A 19,442-nucleotide genomic window follows, 5' to 3' on the forward strand; every position below is an offset into this window, starting at 1 on the left:
GTGGCAGGCGTCGTTTGGCTCGTCCGCATTCACCTGCCTTTTGGGGGGGGGCGGGCTGCGGTGCTCTCGCGACAGGCGAGACTTGAGGTTCGCTTGGCGTAGCGGCCCTCGGAGCGCTGCAAATTTGGCTCGATCTGGATCGCTCGTGCTGAGAGGGACGCATCGACGAGGCCCGGTGAGTCGGGAAAGGGCCTTGTGTGGGGGCAAGGGAACGTGCGGCGGCCCGTGGCCTCATAGGCGACGCTGTAGGTCAGTAATGAAAATCATTGTGGGTGCATCGCGGTGGAGGTCGTCGCCGGCCATTGTGAGCGGCGGCTGTTTTCTGCAAAATCTTCTTTTTGGTCTTCAGCATCAGCCCAATGCAATTTGGGAGGTGACTAGAGCAGTTCTTATCAACCTTGGCTACTTAAAACAGAGGTCTCCAACCGTGGCAACTTTAAGACTTGTGGACTTCAACTCCCAGAATTCCTCAGCCAGCTTTGCTGGCTGAGGAATTCTGGGAGTTGAAGTCCACAAGTCTTAAAGTTGCCAAGGTGAAGATCCCTGACTTAAAAGACATGTGGACTTCAACTCCCACAATTGGCCAAGGTCGAAAAATAGTGGACTACAACATGAGTTATATGTATATCCTGGTTTTATTTGGATTTTCCAAATAAAAGGCAGAGTCTTTAACAAAAGAGTTGGAAGGGACCTTGGAGGTCTTCTAGTCCACCCCCTTGCTCAAGCAGAAGACCCCCGTACTCTATATATTGGGTCCCCAAATAAGACTTGTAGACTTCAACTCCCCGAATTCCTGAGCTCACATGACTGGAGGAGGAATTCTGGGAGTTGAAGTCCACAAGTCTTAAAAGCTGTGAAGTTTGAAGACCCCTGCTCTATATCAAGTGGCTGGCCAGTCTCTTCTTAAAAGCCTCCAGTGTTGAAGCACCCACAACTTCTGAAGGCCAGCCTTTCTACTGGTTAATTCAGGAAGTTTCTCCTTATTTCTAGGATGATTCTCTCCTTGATTCATCAGTTGCTTTTTGTTCTGCCTTCAGGTGCTTTGGAAAATAGATAGACCTTCTTTGTGGCAGCCCCTCAAATACTGGAATGCTGCTGTCATTGTCACCCCTAGTCCTTCTTTTTCTCTTGACTGCCATACCCAGTTCCAGCAACCATATGTTTTAGCCCCCAGGGCCGTAATCATCTTTGTTGCTTTTTTCTTCACTCTTTCCAAAGTCTTCAACTTTTTTATAATATGGTGACCAAAACTGGATGCAGTATTCTAGGTGTGGTCTTATGAAGTCTTTATTAAGCAATATTAATACTTCAAATCATCTTGATTCTATTCCTGTGTTAAATGCTGCCTAGGATTTTATTGGCTTTGAGGATGCTGTTTGCACACTGCTGGCTGGTATTTAAGTGATTGTCCACTAGGACTCCAAGATCCCTCTCACAGTGACTGCTATTGAGCCAGGTTTCACTTATTCTATATACTGTTAATACCAGTGGTAACTTTTATTCCATTGCAAGTTGCAAAATATTAATCCAAATAATTAAAATACCTATGTCTTTCACAGCAGTACACCAATTGGCATCAGTGTACAAATTTCTTTAAGGTGCCATTCTTATTACTGTTCATTTCATGAAAGCATTCGATAAAGTTTTCCTTTCTTTTAAGGACCCCTTTAGATTGGGTATTGATACATGGAGATATCTAGTAGTTCATGAAAAAAAACTTGAAAAAGTGAGCTTCTGATTTCTTCCCCCTTGCCTTTTTCTTGAAAAAAAAAATATTCATTTGATTTTATGTTGTTCCAGAATCTGGCAAAAACCTTGATTTTCCAAAAGACCTTTGGAGATTAGCTGTGGAGCCATGAATGCCTATATTATTCTAATACAATATTGGGAACCTAATACATTATTAGGGATTTGTATCATGACATTCTTAATTTCTGTAAATGATCTGGAATCTCCAAATTGAGGCACAAATTACTTAAATGCAACTTACAAAAATTAGTTTTGTTCTTTGCTAATGTAAGTCTAATACATTGACTTAGAATGTTTATGCACTTAATATTTCAAATAGTTAACATTTTATATTTCTTTTTACAGGCATGTTTCTGACTCGAGTACTGTTTCGAAACAGCATTCCTGGAAAACAATGGATTGGTAAACACAGACGGCCAAGATTCGTTACTCATTTAATGAAAGCAAATATGATTAGGAGACTTGAAATTGAAGCTGAAAATCATTATTGGCTAAGTTGTCCATATATGACAGAAGAGCAGGAGTATCGGCATGATGAAGAAAATGTACTTGCGTTAAAGCAGCAAAGAATAGCTGAAGAGAGAGCAAAGTTTCCTGAACACAAGTATGCTTCAGAATATCTGAAACACCTTAACGTGTCCAAGAAATGGGCAGATTCCTGATGTATGTCCTTTGCCATTCTAATAGATTTTGTGGATTCAGTGGGCCTGCTTTTAGTGGCAATGAAACAATGCACAAAGTCAATAAATAAATATATTATTCTTGTTTTCAATCAGTTATTGGATTCATAAATACATAAGCTTTTCTACTGAATTATGTTTTTTTTCCTTTCAGAGTTTAGTGCTATTGTTATAAAAAGGATTTGAGGTATTTTTCTTTTTTAAAAAAGTATGCTTGCATATTAGAGATGCATTAACCCACCCATATGTTTAACACACCTATTTGATTCCCCCCCCCTCCAAAAAAAATCCCTAAAATCCCCATATCCCGAAATATGGTTTTGCCTCATATTTCCATTCCTCTGTCCCCTGGAACATAAAATATCCTAAACCATGTATCTACCTATGCATTCAGAGGCATAAACAACAAAGAGAACATTCCCATTTTATCCATTTTACAGTATATAGCAGTGGTTCTCAATCTGTGGCCCGTAAAGGCTTCAAGAAATGTTATGATTTCAATCTTCAGGGTCTGGCCACAAAACATAATTAAAGAGGATGTGGGGTGAAGAAAAGGTTGAGAACCAGTGGTATAAAACCAAGCTTCCGGTTTGGAAGTACATTTTGATTTAGGATAGTCACCCAACTGAGTTATTAATGGCTCAAGCAAGGCTAGATAGTTGCCAGTGATACAGGCTCAGTAAATATCTTATTTGGAAGACTCTAGGGTATGTTGAAGCTGCCCTTGAAATGTTAGTAACAAAAGACACCAAATAATTTAAGATGTTAATGAGTGTAGTCTTAATTGAATTAAGAAGTAGAAGAGATTTGCTTTTAAGACTCCCCAGGCAGTGCATAAAAATGGCTGAAGCATTTTCCATTTCAATAGAGGCTAAATGCATTTTAATGCCTTTCCTCTTTTTTATGTCCCTACTCATTTATGACAATGCAAAATAAATAACTGAAATCGAAATGTAGCAGAAAGCCTGTTCCCAAGTTATTTATTTTCTTATGCATTCATTATGTCATAACACATTAATGTATCATCAATTTGGCAAAGAAGGGCTTAAAGATTATGCTTTTTAAAAACAGTTATAATTAAGACATGATCTGTACTTTGATATACAAAAGTCAAACATGATTGAAAATTAATTACACTGGTGGAAAATATACATGAAGATATTACAAGGTGCAGTTAAAAATAGGAAAATTTCAGGCAGAGTGATCTCTTACATAGTTCATTTATAAAAGCCCATTTAAAAAGTCTTTATTAAATTATTAGTGGCAATATGCTTTTTCTGTGCATAGGAATACTATCTGCAACATAAAGAACAGATGCATTATTCACTTTATGTATCCTCTAAGTATCCTCATACCATTTTAGATTTGAATACTTGCAAGCCTACTACTACAACAGAAATATCTATATTTAAGTAAAATATCTGCATAAACCTTTGTCATAATAACAGTGCAATATCTCTGATGTACCCACTGGTATATAACACAGGTTGCAGCAATTTTGGCCAAACTTTGCCATTCTATTAATTTATACTGGGGAAAAACAAGACGTCGTGAATAGCACTTCCATAATACCGTATAATGTGCAGTCTTGAGCCATACAGTTGTCATGTTCACAAAATAAGTAGCTTCCAGGTAAATATATTTAGGATTGAGGTAAAAGATCACACTCCTTAAATCACTTTCTGAAGCTTTCCTGGTGTAATTTAAGAATCCTGGGAGATACTAGGATTGCAATAGAATATTAGATGTTTGATAGTTTATCAGTTCTTTGGTACCAGGAAACAAAAATGTTATCTCAAAATATCGAAGTATGAGCCATTTAACTGCTTTTCAATCTTCCAAAAGACATATTTAGTAATTTATTTTGTAAACATGGAGTCTCATTCTATTTCAATTTTCAAGTATAGTCTGGAAAATACACATTGGATTTTTAAGATTAACTGAAAACCTGCTTTTATAATATAGGTGTATAAGATATATATTTTTGTAGCTATGATCTAAATGAAATTTTATACAGTATTGTAAATAATATATTTAATTACTTGGACCTTGTCACTACATTAATAGAAAATTACAAAAATAACAATTGGTAGAACATTTCTCCAACACAGGATGCCAGAGATCTCTTTAATCAAGTTCTGTTTTAAGCCTTTTCTATTAATCACAATTCCTTGGAATAAGAAACCATAATTACTAGAAAATACTTGTCTTATTTAAAACTGCAGCATAAAATTAATTTATAATAGCAGCCAGTAAATCAAGTCTTAAGTTTGTAGAACTAAACATAAACAATAACTGGGAAGGGACTTCCTAAGGCAATCAAGAATCTATGCTTACAATATGCAAGCAATAATTCCCCAAAATGAATGTACATTAAATGTTTCTAATTATACCATTACATGTTCATAAGCAAAATGCTTTGATAAAGCACTTAAATAAAATCTACACATCTTCCAATACAATCAGCATGATATATCATACTCTTTGGTATAATTACTTGAAATTAGTAAGATTTTCTATCTGTAATTCCGTATTATAATCACTTTTCTTTCTGACCCAATATATAGATCAGGGCTATCAAACTTCCGGCTCGTGGGCTGGATGTATCACACCCACGTCCGGTTTAGGGGAAGGGGAAAAAAAGTCCCGCTACGTCACATGATGCCGTCGTGACGATGCGAGCTTGACACCTGATATAGATGGTTTCACTAGTCACTTGGAAATTTTTCAATGGCTTAATGATTGAAAAATAATTTAAAATACTAAATATTGCCAACATAGTTTTAAATTTACCCCAATTATTACTAGAGATCTATAGATGCCAAACAAATAAGTGCAAAGTGCTATTATTTGTATGTATACTTTACTCAGAGAACCCTGTTATCCATTTTTACTGATGCATTTGAATTTTTATTTATCTTTTAAGACAATTTTTGCTGTAGTCAAGTTATTGGTGTAATGGTACGTGGGAATGACTTTGGGAGTTGGGAAGAGCCACAGCCAGAGAAATGGTTGGACAAGAGGCAGCTTAGTCTAAGGAAGCAAGGTGGGTATGGCAAACATCCCAGAAGGAACCCTTCCTAGTTTCCTGGACCAAAAAGGCAACAGAAGAGACGTATACTTTCAGAGCTTGTAAGACTGATGTCAGCCTTACAAGATGGTCCAGAAAGGAAGCACACTCAGATGAGCTAAATGTAAACCTCACAAGGATCAGTCTTGCAAAACACATTTCTCCCTTGTCATCTTTAAGGTCCAAGAAACTACAGAAGGTCCCTTCTGAGACAGCCACAGCCACATTGCTTCCATGGCCTAAGTTGCTGTTATCCAACTTTTCCCTGGCTATGGCTCTTCCCCGTCTCCCAAGATCCTTCCCGCATATTACAAATAGCTTGCAATAACTGATCTTTCCTATGTACCAAATAATTTAATTTAAATGTATTTGCTGTTACTTCTAGTTGTGGATTTTCGGAATTTGTACTGTGTTCTAACAGCCTGACTTCCTTCTATTTTATCCTCCCTATATCTAGACAACACTAATTCATAGCACTGAATCACATTATCTGACCAAGAGGGTAATGAGATTTTGAGCCTAACTTGTACTGCAAAGATAGGACACAGCAGTGAGTCACAAGAACTGCATAGTGTCTTTTATTTCTTCTCATTTTAGAACTTAATTTGGAAAAGCCAGATTAATAGATATATTATGCATTTTATGCTACATCCTGTTGTTTATAATACTCAAAATCAGGTTTTTTTAAAAAATATATCACTTGTACAAATTTTGTTTTATGGATTAAAATAAGAACTGTAGAACTGTTGAGATACAACCGATGGCAATAAATTTAAAAGTATATAACAGGACAGGAACTCCTATCCAATCACAGAGTGAGAGAGAAAAATTTTATTCTCTTCAAAATTTCTCAACCATAACAACTTTAATATGTAACACCAGCTCCCAGAATTGTAGGAGCTGGATTTCTAAATATGCCAATGTTATTAAGAATCATAATAATCAGAACATTGCTGGGAGGATTGGTGATTGTGTGGGAAAGGAAATGCATGCATACAGTCCTTGTCAGAGTCATGCATCCAGTGTCTTCCTACCCTCGTAACACAGGGCTGTCAAACTCCTGGCCCGTGGACCAGATGCATCATGCGCTGGCTACACCCACACTTTGTTTAGCGAAGGGGAAAAAAGTCCCGATATGTCATGTGATGCTGTCGTGACAATGTGAGTTTGACACCCCTGCTCTAACAGATTAATGTAAGCTTTTACTGTTGTACTGAAAGTATACATCAGTATTTATTGTTAAAGGATAGGATTAGATCCAAGATCAAAGAGAGATAGAAAAGATGGGGAATCCTGAACAATGAAAGCAGGCAGCTGTGAACAAGGTCTCCTTTCTCAAGTTCCTTCCCTAGTCCACTCTATGTTTCTAGTGCAGAAGGTTATGAAATCCAATCCTTCAATAACACTTTCATGCCAGCTTATTTCCTATTTAAAAAAAGCAAGAACAGAAAGGAAAAGAAAGGAAAGATTTCTGTTCATTGCTGAATAACCTGCAGATTTCAGAAAGAATATGTGTGTTAGGGATATCAGGCAAAAAGGCTTACAAATAAAATCCGCAATTATTAAATATTCTAAAACAGGAAGGGAGAACATAACTTTTACAGGTTTCCAAGAACTTAAAATACCAGATTTCTTAAAAATAATGACCAAAATTGCTCAGGAAAATAATTTTCTCAATCAGTGCTTCAAATTGCTAGTGAGATGAGAAGAAACATTGCTTCTCTAATACTGTACAGTATTGTAACAACACTGTATTGCAACAAATCAAGTCTGAAAGAAAAGGACTTTGATTAGCAGAGAAAGTTAGAAAGTCATAGTTTTCAACTGGCTGCTTCACAACACCTCCACCATTACTACTGGTTGACTCATGATAGTTATTTGGGAGCGGGGAGGGAAACCAAAAGTACCAAATACCAGTAGTCCACTAGATGATGATTGAGCCACATATAACCGTATTGTGGAATGTTAATGGTGAAATGCTATAATAAACTACATGACTACCCTTTCCTACCCCACTTTTCTCCCACAGAACTGTTACGAAAGTAATGATACCAGAGTGGCATTGCTTCACACATGAAGTTTGCAGAATCAGTCACTACCACAGTGCAGCTGGAATGCATAGTTTCTGCACTTCTGAGTCTTGCAGACACTTGCAGGGCATTTGAGAATTTGGCCCTTGTAATAGCTTATGTCCATGTTGCAAAAATGCACATCACGAATCTTAAGGCATCAGACTTTCTGCACCGGAATTGCTTATAAGCATCCACTGGATACCATCAACAATCTCATTTTCCATGTCTTGTTAACATGCTGGAACCGTTCCATTGATTTATTGGTGTCTTCCTTAAAAAAATAATATCCAAGCACAAATGTATTGTAGAAATCTATTTGGAAAACAAACTGGGTAAGTATTTAATTGAATAAAGATAAGTAAAGGCAAGTAAAAGACAGGCTAATTCTGCACCGAAAATTGATTTCTCTGCTATGAATTGTTATGTAAGAAAAACTTTCCAGAAAAGACACTAACGCACATATGAAACCTGGGCTGCCACTTGCTTTGCTAAATCAGCTTTCTCTTGTCAAACTAGATATTAATTTACAAATTATTATTGTTTTTATACAGAAGAGGTTTTTACTCCGTCAATTGTTTGCAAACCTTCCATCTTCTCTGGAGTTCTTTATCTGTTTTTTGGATTTAGCCTGCAACTTGCAAAAAATCCACCATGGGATGTTTAGTATCAATACTGGAAATCCCTTTTTGGTAATTCAGACAAAATTTGGATTTAAAGCAGCATTTGTCCTTATTTCATACGCTTATATTAATTTCTTTTGAAGAATAGAATTAAAAACTGCTAAATTTGGAAGCAGCTCAAATTAATGCTTAATGTGGTAACATTGTGGAATGTGCTAAAAAGAAGCTAACATATGCAAAGTATGCAAAGTAAGATAGAAAATATTTTATTATTAAGTGTGACTCAAGGTCAGCCTACGGTGTGGCCCATGTTTGCTTTCCTCTTTACATAAAATATTGTGGAATCAAAGTCATATTGACTTTTCTGAGGATACATTTTCTTACCATTTCTCCTGCTCTGAAAGAAATGGATACTGAGATAAGATCAGCTCTCCAATGAAACTATAATATGTTTTTTTACACCTGAAAAAGAAGAAGAGCCTGGTTTAGAGGTTTTACACATCAGAAAGAGGAGGATGCAATTACTACTTAGTTGCGTTTTCTTTGTTGATATTCACTGTCTCCTGTGCCAGGTGTTTCATTTTAATAGTGACTGTATATTTTAAATAATGATTGTTTTTATGTATTTATTGTTTTAATTGTAGTATGCGGCTGAGAACCTTTTCATGAAATGGGCAGCCATATAAATTTGATAGATCCTCTCCAGATATTTGCTTTCAATAGGAATTGTGAAATCCTTCCCCAAGATGACTGCTGCCTGGTAGAAAAATGTCCTCACTTGCCGGTGATCTGCTGTTTTTGTTGCCAAAGCTGGTTCTTTAGCAGTGTTGGTACCTGGATTTGAATGGAGGCACTTAGGAATGACCCAAAATGACTTTTGAATGGCTGTGGACCCACTCAGGATGGGGGATCTTGAAGATTGGAATTCCCTGTGAGAGCAGCCAGAAAGTCATTGATATTTTATCTAACTTTTCCTATCAACACCATTTCCTATCAACAGACCATTGTCATAAGCAAGCCTGGGTTTTAACTTCACTTTGCTTTGTTTTTTTAATCCTTAAAAGTTAATTGGCTAGCTGAATGCTGATTTATTTCAACCCTCTGCTGAATTTTATCTCTTCTTTTTTCTTGTTTTCCTTTGGCTGTTTTCATTAACTTCAGCTTTTCCATAAGGAAACATGGCTTTTCTTTGGCTTAGTGAAAGTGCTTTAACTTGATTTACATTTTTATTGGACATTCACCACAGGGATTTTGTATTTTATCAATTTACAAAAAGTTTGGACTTTATTTTTCTTAATCCTTTTTCATTTTGGATCAAAATATCCAGAAAATATTCTGTTCTAACATCTACCATGTTAGGAATGTAAGTCACCTAACAGTTATTTGGGTTGGAAATATATAAACTAGGATAGACATTTTAATACTGTATCTTTAAGAGAATGCTAAAACTATAATTGGGTGTGGTTCCGCAAATGGCCATAAAATGGAGCCAGAAACCTGGGTTGTTTAGTCTCAGAAGTGTGTGAGTCTCTATTCCTTCTGTTGGAGAGAGTTGCCATTCCTCTTAATGACTGTTACTGATCGTTGATGTAAGTCTGTTACTGAACTGTTTTTGATACTGGACTTTGATATTTGCATTATCCCTGAACTGAAACCTGACTGCTTTACCTGTGAATGACTTGGACTGCTTATCTTGGACTTTGCTTAAACGTTTCTGGGAAGTAAAAACCTACATTTACTGTACAGTGTATCTGTGTGCTGTGTGTGTGTTATTCTTCATTATTTTCACTACGTCTCCCTGTATGCGCTCATTCTCCTAACGGGGAATTGCCTCAATACTGGTTATGGGCCCAGGCCATACCTGGCAGAGATAACTGAGAGTTAGTGTGAATGCACAGGACTGTATACAGACAGCTGTTTACTGTTTAATTGTGGTTTACTATCCTGGTAAAGATGGCACAAGACACTTCAACAAGTCTACCACTGATAACCCGGTTGGATGGAAAAAACTATGTTTCCTGGTCTATGAAGTGCAGTCTACTTCTGCGTAGAAAACGGTTATGGAATGTAGTTCAAGACCCACCAGATGTAAATGCTTGGGATCCAGAAAATGAGGACGATGCCAAGAAGTTAGTTGACTTTAAAATGAAACAACGAACGAGCTCTTTGTATAATTGGACTAACACTGAGTGACCAGCAGCTAGTCCATATTCGTGGAGAAGAGTCTGCTGCTAGGTGTTGGGAGAATTTGAAGAGGATTTATGTTCGTGACAGTGTAGGTGCACACATACATCTTATACGTAAACTGTTTAGAGCACATCTTCTGAAAGGAGGAGATATGTTAGCTCATTTGAACTTCATGAAAAGAACCTTTCAAGAGCTACATGAAAAAGAACTGATATTTTCAGAGCTGCATCAAGTTTACATCATTGGATTTTCCTCATTGGATGAAAGTTATGATGATTACATATCTTCACCAGAAGTCCTGCCCAGAGATAAACTGACATTGACTGACATAACCGGAAGGTTGTTAGAAGAAGCAAGAAGACGGCTGGATAGGGACCAAATGAGGAAGGAACAACCACAAGAAGATTTGTGTTCATACTGTTAGGAAATGTTTTTCTTGTGGGGCTTGGGGACATATTGCTAGATTCTGTAAGAAGGGAAAATGACAGAATACTGGTAATCACCAGAAGGCCAAGAAGAATGTTAGTTTAGCTATGTCTAGCAATTCAACTGTAAACCATGATTTATGGGTTGTTGATAGTGGAGCATCGCAGTGCATTACTAGAAATAGAGAGAGGTTTGTAAATATGTCTACGAGTAAGCAACATGTATCATTGGCAAATGGATGAAAGATGAAGGCTACTGGTGAAGGTACTGTATATTGTTCTTGTATAAACGAACATTTAACTATGTTATATGTACCTAAACTGAAATTTAATTTGCTATCAATAAGGGCTTTAGTTAATCTTGGTTATGTAGTAACCTTTAGGGGAGATAACTGTATAATAGAGAAAGAGGGTAAAAGTGTTACTGCTACTTTAGAGAATGATTTATATTTGATACATGATGACAAGTTGCAGATGGCTAACCCAGTTTATAACAATGTTAAGCCACATGATGAATGTATACATTTACTGCATAGACGTCTAGGGCACATTAATTTCAAAATGTTGAAACAAACTGTTGAATTGTCAGAGGGAGTAAAATTGAAACCCTGTAGCAAGTATTTAAACTGTAATGCTTATAGCCAAGAGAAAAGCAAGGTTATTCCAACAAACAGACTGAATGGTTTTAAGACCAAAGAACCTTTAGAGGTTGTGTTTGCTGACATAATTGGTCCTAAGAAACCTAGTTTGGGAGGTGCCTGCTATATTTATATATAATGGACCATTACTCAAGGTATGGTTTCTGCTATTTCATGAAAAACAAAACAGAAACATTCCAACATTTCTTTAACTGGCTAAGATTTGCTGAGAGAAAAATGAGGAGTAATTACTTTAGTTACTGATAACGAGACTGAATTTATTAACAAGAGATTCCAAACTATGTTGAAATTGGCTGGTGTCAAGCATAAACATTCTGCACCTTACAGACCACAACATAACTTGTTTGTAGAACGAAGAGGGCAAACATTACAAGCCATGGCTCACACTATGTTATCTGATTCAGGTTTGCCTGAAACACTGTGGGGTGAAGCCATAATGTGTAGCAACCATGTTTTAAACAATGTAGTTAACACAACAACTGGAGAATTGCCATTCACTCGTTAGCATGGCAGAAAACCAAATTTAAGTTATTTACACACATTTGGAGCTCCAGCATGGGTGCATATTCCCTCACAAGTAAGACTGAAAGGGCAACATAGAGCTAAGAAGTTATTTTTTGTAGGTTACGAGGATCACCATAGATCATTTAGATTTTGGGATCAAGGCACAGCTCATATTTATTGTAGCACTAGTGCTAAATTTCATGAGCACGTTGGGTGGAATAAACTGGAACAGGAATCCAGCAATGATGTTATTATTGACACCAAAGTAGCCCCTAAAGATGAAATAAGTAAACCACAAATAGCCATTAAAGAGGAAGCACAGGAGGAGGTAGGAGAACAGGCACAGGAAGAAATAGAAGAACAGGAGCAGGTGGAACAGATGAGTCCACCAGTAAGCCCTTATTACCAAGACGTTCAAACCGAGTAACACTGATAGATATCAGGCTAGTGTTGTATGCCAAGTAAATACAGTTCCTAGTAACTATAGTGAACTGAAACTGTATCCTGCTAAGGATCAGGCTACTTGGCAGGAAGCAATGGATAAGGAATTGGAATCATTAAAAAAGTTGGAGGTATACAAAAATGTTAATTTACCACCAGGTAAACATACCATAGGATGTAAATGAGTTTATAAGCTAAAGACAGGTGTAGATGGGACTGTTACCCATAAAGCCAGGTTAGTAGCACAAGGGTTCAATCAGACAGCAAATGACTATGATGAGGTGTTTGCACCTAGTCTGAAGGCTACTACATTACGAGCAGCATTAGTGTGGGCAGCTAAGGAGAAATACATTATAAATCATTTGGATGTAGAGGCGGCATATCTGCATGCACCGTTGCAACACACTATATATTTAAAGAAACCTTTAGGTCTCGAAAATAATAATACAACTGATTGCTGGAAATTGAAAAAGAGTCTTTATGGCTTGAAGCAATCAGGATTTGAGTGGAACCAGTGTATAGTTAAGGAATTAACTAAGATAGGTTTTGTAGCTGGCATGGCTGATCCATGTTTATTTAAAAGAGAAAGTAATGGTGTAATTTCATTGTTGCTATTGTTTACTGATGACATAGCATTAATCACCAAAACTGAACAAGAAGCTACTAAAATAATCTCACTGTTAGAGAAGAAATTTAAGATAAAACAATTAGGAGAAATCAAACAATATCTTGTTTTAAAGATAGATAGAACTAGGGGAGAATATAAGATCTCACAGGCAGATAAAATTAACCAATTACTAAAAAGTTTTAAAATGGAACTTTGTAAACCGGCTAAAACACCAATGAGCCAGGAGTTTAGCCATAGTGATGTTCAAAGTCCTATTTTTGATAAGAACATTTATCAGTCCTTGATTGGTAGTTTATCTTATCTCAGTAATTGGTCAAGGCCAGATATAGCACAGTGTTAACCAATTAGCGAGATTTAACACTGAGCAGACTGAAAGGCACTGGCAAGCTGCTAAACGTGTGTTAAGATATCTGAAACAAACAATGCATTATGCATTGTATTTGGAGCCTAAAGATGAACTGAGTTTACCTGCATATGCTGATGCAAGTTTTGCTACAGACATAAATACACGTAAATCTACATCGGGTATTATAGTGTTATTGGGAAAGGTGTTGATTGTATGGAGGTCTATTCGACAGAAACATTTAAGTTTGTCAACAATGGAGGCTGAATTCTCATGCTTATCTTTACTATGTACAGATTTAGTTTGTTATAAGCAACTACTAATTGACATGGGAATTGATGTAACAGATTTTATTGTTGTTTATGAAGATAACCAATCAGCAATACAGATGGCTTCAAATATTGCTGTTAAGACAAGAACAAAACACACAGATTTAAGATATTTAAATGTGAGACAATGTGTGCAAAGTAAAATGATTAAGCTAGAATACTCTATGTCAGAAAACAATATAGCAGATCATTTTACAAAGGCCCAAGGTTCCATAAAGCATAAGGCGTGCTGTGAAGATTATGGACTTAGAATGTAAGGTTGTATATAGTGTCCTACCCAAAGGGGAGAATGTTAGGAATGTAAGTCACCTAACAGTTATTTGGGTTGGAAATATATAAACTAGGGTAGACATTTTAATACTGTATCTTTAAGAGAATGCTAAAACTGTAATTGGGTGTGGGTCCGCAAATGGTCATAAAATGGAGCCAGAAACCTGGGTTGTTTAGTCTCAGAAGTGTGTGAGTCTCTATTCCTTCTGTTGGAGAGAGTTGCCACTCCTCTTAATGACTGTTACTGATCGTTGATGTAAGTCTGTTACTGAACTGTTTTTGATACTGGACTTTGATATTTGGATTATCCCTGAACTGAAACCTGACTGCTTTACCTGTGAATGACTTGGACTGCTTATCTTGGACTTTGCTTAAACGTTTCTGGGAAGTAAAAACCTACATTTACTGTACAGTGTATCTGTGTGCTGTGTGTGTGTTATTCTTCACTATTCTCACTACGTCTCCCTGTATGTGCTCATTCTCATAATGGGGAATTACCTCAATATACCACACTGAACAACAATGTATTACAGACAAGAAAAGGAAGGTAACACTCAAGAAAAGACAGCCTGGCAACATGCAATTCTTAGCTGAAAGTTTTTTTTAAAAGGTTTGATGAACTCATAATGACTGTGGAAAACATTCAGAGGCAAGTGAATGTAAATAAATTAAACTCACAAAAGGAATGTGATTTCAAAGCAGAAGATTTGCTGGGAAGAAATATGAACTCAGATTTAGAAATAACAGAGTTGACTCCATATGCCACCCTGAAGTTCAAGTCTGCACTTTTATATAACAGTAGAAAATGGTCTGGGTAGATAAGTTGTAAATTGGTCTTTTTTTTAAGTATAATGAAAGAGGTTGGGGAATGTATTTATCACATTTAACTAGGGAACAATTTCAACTGAACTTTTTTGGGAGGATAGACTGGCTTTGGAGATTGGATGTATTGTATTGACAATAATTGATAAGAGATGGTATATTAAGAAACAAACCTAGATATTTGATCCAGGATCAATCAGGGTTAATTTTTGGAACAATTTTGAATCGTTAAGAAGCAGTGGTAAATTTCCTACGAGTTGATTACCATAGCAGTTTGTTAACAGAGGTTTTTGGAATTTTAATCTGATCTTTTTACTATTACTGTTCTTCCTATTAAATATTTTATTATTAATACTGCATACAGATGATAGGTTAACAACTTGTACATAGAATTAGTAATTTAAAATTATTTGGGCCTATTTCGGAAAGGGTGGGAAACTAATATTGTTGTATTAATCAGCATTCAACTAGGGAGGACAATATGTCTACAAGTGTTAGACTTTTTTTTACTGCACCTTTCTCTTTTTTAAAGTCTTCTTTGTTCTCTTTTTTTTCTTTTTAATATTTTGGGGTGTTTTGCATTTTAACTTTTTTTGAATAAAATAAAAATAGATTTAGAAAAAAAAAACAAATTGTAAAATCCTGCCCTATAACAGACTGCCATAATTATGCATACCTGATTTAACAGTTTCATCTTCTGAACTGACCTCTACCCACTGGTTATCACCTGCGAGCAATCGATTTTGAGATTCACTGAGTGGCCTAGTAGGAAATGGCTGACTAGTAGAAGAGCTGAAAAATAAAATTTCTGTTAGAGAGAATGGATTCCCACAAAAGTTCACTCTTGCAATTCTTCATGAAATATGTTTAGAACTACACTGTTACCTCTAATTATGTACTCGTATAGTCCAACAGATCTGAGCTTCAGGCCTTGAATGATTTTAGATTTTTCTTTTTTTAAAAGTCACTGCTGTCATCTAATGGCTCTTCAGATTTTCAAAGGTCAGATTTGGAGCCCTAACTATTGTCTAACATTCATGTTTAACCTAAAGAAAAACAACTCTAAATTTATAAGAAAGCCTCACAAGCAAAATTATTTTTTTTAAAATGATCATAAATATAATACTCAAGACACCTTGAACACTGCTGCTTTATTTTGCCAAGGAGGATTACTAACTTCTGTTAAAAGCAATCGTGGAAATTGTTCCTCCAACAAATAGCTACAGTTGTTCAGAGGCTACCTGTCAGGGATTTTTTAATTTGGGTATTGATTCAAGCCATTAAATCAGTGGTAGTCAACCTGGTCCCTACTGCCCACTAGTGGGCATTCCAGCTTTCATGGTGGGCTGTAGGGGTTTTGTCCACTACTTTATAAATCACCATTACTGTGGAACCGGTGGGTGGTTAGAGAAAATTTTACTACTAACAGAGATACAAAAGTGGGCAGTAGGTATACAATGGTTGACTACCCCTGGCTTAATTGCTACTTTCAAACTTTGAAAGAGGCAGCTAGAAACCTTTTGTTTCTAATTTCTCCACTTGCACATCAAAAACAGGTGGCAAGAAACCAATCTAGGGCTCAGAAAACTTCACACAACAACAATGAAATATAAGGTCAAGGAAAAGTAGTCCAAAGGTTTTTCTGCACATTTTTCAGTTAAAACAATTTAACTGAGTAAGAGTTTCCAAAACACATCCCCTATTTATTTATTTGAACTGCCAGAATCAGCAAGAAATTAATGTACGATTATAATAAAGATAAAAATAAGGCTAAAAAACTAAAAAGGAATGTGAACAACGGAACAAAATTGATGTAACCCATATAGTGTCAGCCTAGTGTGTTAAGTCCAGAAACGTGACCATAGACTACTTCTACTTTATTGTAAGATTACAATAATAGGACCTTGCAAGTTTGAAAGTACAACCCCTCTTGCATTTACAACCTAAGAAACAAGGGTGTGTCCCTTACCACACCCACATTCCTTTTGTGGCCTTAGCTGCCTCTTGTCTGACCATTCTTCTGGCTGTGGCTCTTCACCCTGCCTCCCAAAGCCATTAAACATAGGTTTTTTGGCCTACTTCTGTTTTTAATATCTGGCAGATAGCCAGCAATTGGAAGTGGGGATGGGTGGGCCACTTCTGATCCTTTGAAGGCTGTTCTGTAGCACTGGCCCAGCCAATGATAAACAGCATCCACACATTTCAGCCCTCTTGCATTCTGGGAAAGTGGAGGATCAACAGCAGTTTTTCTCTTTACTGCTGAAATGGTGCCATTAAATTGAGGTAAAGGGTAATCCTAGTTCCCCATGGTATAGAGAAGATTGGTTCCTGTTGGAGGAGATAGCTATTTTTAAGCTCTCCTTGTTTTGGAGGACAGATATAACTACATAACCTCCTCCTTCCATCACAAAAGTCAAGATAAATCACATATTTTTTTTTGCTCATGTTTACTTTTTAAAAATCTACTTTTCCTTTCTTTTGCTTCTTAGATACCTTTTTGGGAAACTTTTGCTTAGCGGAAAAAAAAACAGTGATAGATTTTTCTGCAGACCTATGGGCAAGAGGGGTTAAGCTACCAACTCATAACATTGAATACCTTCAGTTCTCTTCCACAATTCCCCGAGGAGGTGTGATAAGTGCTACAATTCTTGAATTGCTGGCCTCTCAATGGAATGATACTTTTCAAGCTTCTATAGCAACTTCCTCAGGTAATATTCCATCTTAAAGCTCTAGCTACTTTTCATTACCCAGTCATGAACACCCAGTCAGGCTACAACTTTGAAGATCTTCACTTACAACCAAACATCCCCAGTTTTTACTATTCACACATATGTTGATGTGACAATCCTCTTATAGATGTGTTATGTGGAAAAAAGGAAGTTTTCATTATCAGTTTCCACTGCCCAAGTCCTGGCCTTCTTAGATGAAGACCTTGACAGGGATGAAAATAAAGTATAGTCCACAGATAAGGGCCAGCCTTAGCATCAGGCAGCAATGATCCTCTCTCAATGTATTCACATGACCAAAGATTTATAAAACAAACCTATTACAACCAGCAATCTAAAGCCTTGTTATTCCTGATTTGGAAAATGGTGTTCTCAGTACTAGTAACATCTGACAAATATCAAATAGATGTGTATTGGAAAGAAGGAATAACGTTGAGAAGCAGGAGGAGGAACAACTGCCACAAGGGCAATGGTCAAATAAAACATATCTGAGTCTGGAGCAGAAATGTAGCTTGAGAAAGCAACCTAGACAAGACCCTCCCTAGTTCTCACTAAGATAAAAGAAAGGGGGAGAGAGTATAGTCAGACTTGCATGATTCTGTTATGATAATTTTACAATAAAAGTAGTAATAACATTTATTACTTTGGTTTCCTAGTCTAGTCTACTTTAAAAGGCCTGATAACCACACATTGTTTGCCAAAAAATAATTCCGCACAATCCTGTCAGACAGCATCAGTCTCTACCTAGACTTGAACTTCATGACTCAGATGAATTCAGTTTTGCATTGGTGCCAGGCAGCAATCTTTTCCTTTTCTCCCCCCTGCCCTATCTCAGACTCTAAATGAAAGAAGGAACGGTCCAAACTGGATGTTAGAAAACAGCTCAAAAGGAAGAACAGATTTCAATATCTTAGTTTCCCTAGACAGCCCAACTGGCCTGCAAAGCTTCCTTTAGCACCTATCTTCAGGCAGAATAAGCTTGAAGTCTACTTCCTACAGTGGAAGCTGAGCACTTTCAGACATTGTCAGAAAAAAGGCAGAGGCATTTATAGGGTGGGACATCAATATCTGCAATACAGATGTATAGAACCTATCTATTTCTATCCTGTATTCTTACCAACTCTGGTTTTGTTTCTCTGATCAATCTTACTGGTGTGTCCTTTAGAAACTGGAAGAGAGTGGTTTCCTTCCATAGAAACCCATACCATAATCCTTATTAGCTCTGTGTCTGAAGAGAGTGGGATTCCCACATCGGAATTTCTTTCTCTGCTCTAGAATAAGAAACTTCACAATCAGTCCAACATACTGTTTCAGACAAAGAGATGATGCCAGGCAAGCAAATTGAGAGTTCCACGCCAGACTTCTTTACATGTGTTACACTGTGCATTAATTCTATCATACACTCTCATTGCAATTAGGTTTAAAACTATTTGGGAACTGAATTCTTGTCTCTAATTATCTGGTGATGAGATGAAAGTGGTCCCCTGTGCATGGGAACGTGCAATAGCAGACTTCTGTGGAACTGTGAACAAAGCATTGCCTGCACCTTTTAACAGTTTCATTTTGGCTTGAGACAGCGAGCTGCTCGGGATCCATAATCACCAGCCGTGTTGGAAAGTTGCAACCATCTCCTAAGCTGCACAGTATAATAAACAAGACAGAACAAGTATTTCATTAGCTTGCTGAATACACACAACAGAAACACATCTATACAACGTAGGTTTTTAAACATCACATTAAGTGGAAGAGTGGTACATAGGCCATGAACATAATATATTCAGCACCAAGTATTGTACCTGGGGCAAGAAAGAGCTTACTGTAGTTTCATGTAGCTTTCAGAGAACATTGACAATTATTTGACATTAATAATTTTATCTGCAAATGTCAAAATGTGTCATCTTAAAAAATTAAATGTTC

The 19,442-nt window shown here is 36.8% G+C and overlaps 2 protein-coding genes across 5 annotated transcripts in view; one reads left to right on the forward strand and one right to left on the reverse strand.

Moving 5' to 3' along the window:
* Nucleotides 1-68: 68 nt before the first annotated feature.
* Nucleotides 69-2,521, forward strand: MRPL57 (mitochondrial ribosomal protein L57). Its single transcript, XM_087966265.1, has 2 exons — nt 69-175; nt 2,095-2,521. Exon 2 carries the CDS (start codon nt 2,097-2,099, stop codon nt 2,409-2,411), a length of 315 nt encoding a protein of 104 aa, XP_087822391.1. The 5' UTR covers nt 69-175; nt 2,095-2,096; the 3' UTR covers nt 2,412-2,521.
* Nucleotides 2,522-3,383: 862 nt separating this feature from the next.
* ZDHHC20 (zDHHC palmitoyltransferase 20) overlaps nt 3,384-19,442 on the reverse strand; it is a 63,894-nt gene continuing 47,835 nt past the window's right edge. For 2 of the 4 annotated variants that reach the window (XM_087966262.1, XM_087966264.1), the window contains 4 exons: nt 19,072-19,161; nt 15,476-15,591; nt 8,576-8,653; nt 3,384-7,883 (listed from right to left, as the gene is read on the reverse strand). In XM_087966262.1, the coding sequence (XP_087822388.1) occupies nt 8,616-8,653; nt 15,476-15,591; nt 19,072-19,161 (244 nt within the window). In that variant the 3' untranslated portion in view covers nt 3,384-7,883; nt 8,576-8,615. The remainder of the gene's footprint in view (nt 7,884-8,575; nt 8,654-15,475; nt 15,592-19,071; nt 19,162-19,442) is intronic. The other 2 variants (XM_087966260.1, XM_087966261.1) reach the window with 1 other exon arrangement.

This window comes from Notechis scutatus, chromosome 5 (genome assembly GCF_049901735.1).
Source record: "Notechis scutatus isolate UNSWTSFEM ecotype Mainland chromosome 5, rNotScu1.2, whole genome shotgun sequence".
Lineage (NCBI taxonomy): Eukaryota > Metazoa > Chordata > Lepidosauria > Squamata > Elapidae > Notechis > Notechis scutatus.

What these genes read in the sequence shown, in the direction of transcription:
- MRPL57 (XM_087966265.1), top strand. Translation starts at nt 2,097, where the DNA reads ATGTTTCTGACTCGAGTACTGTTTCGAAACAGCATTCCTGGAAAACAA.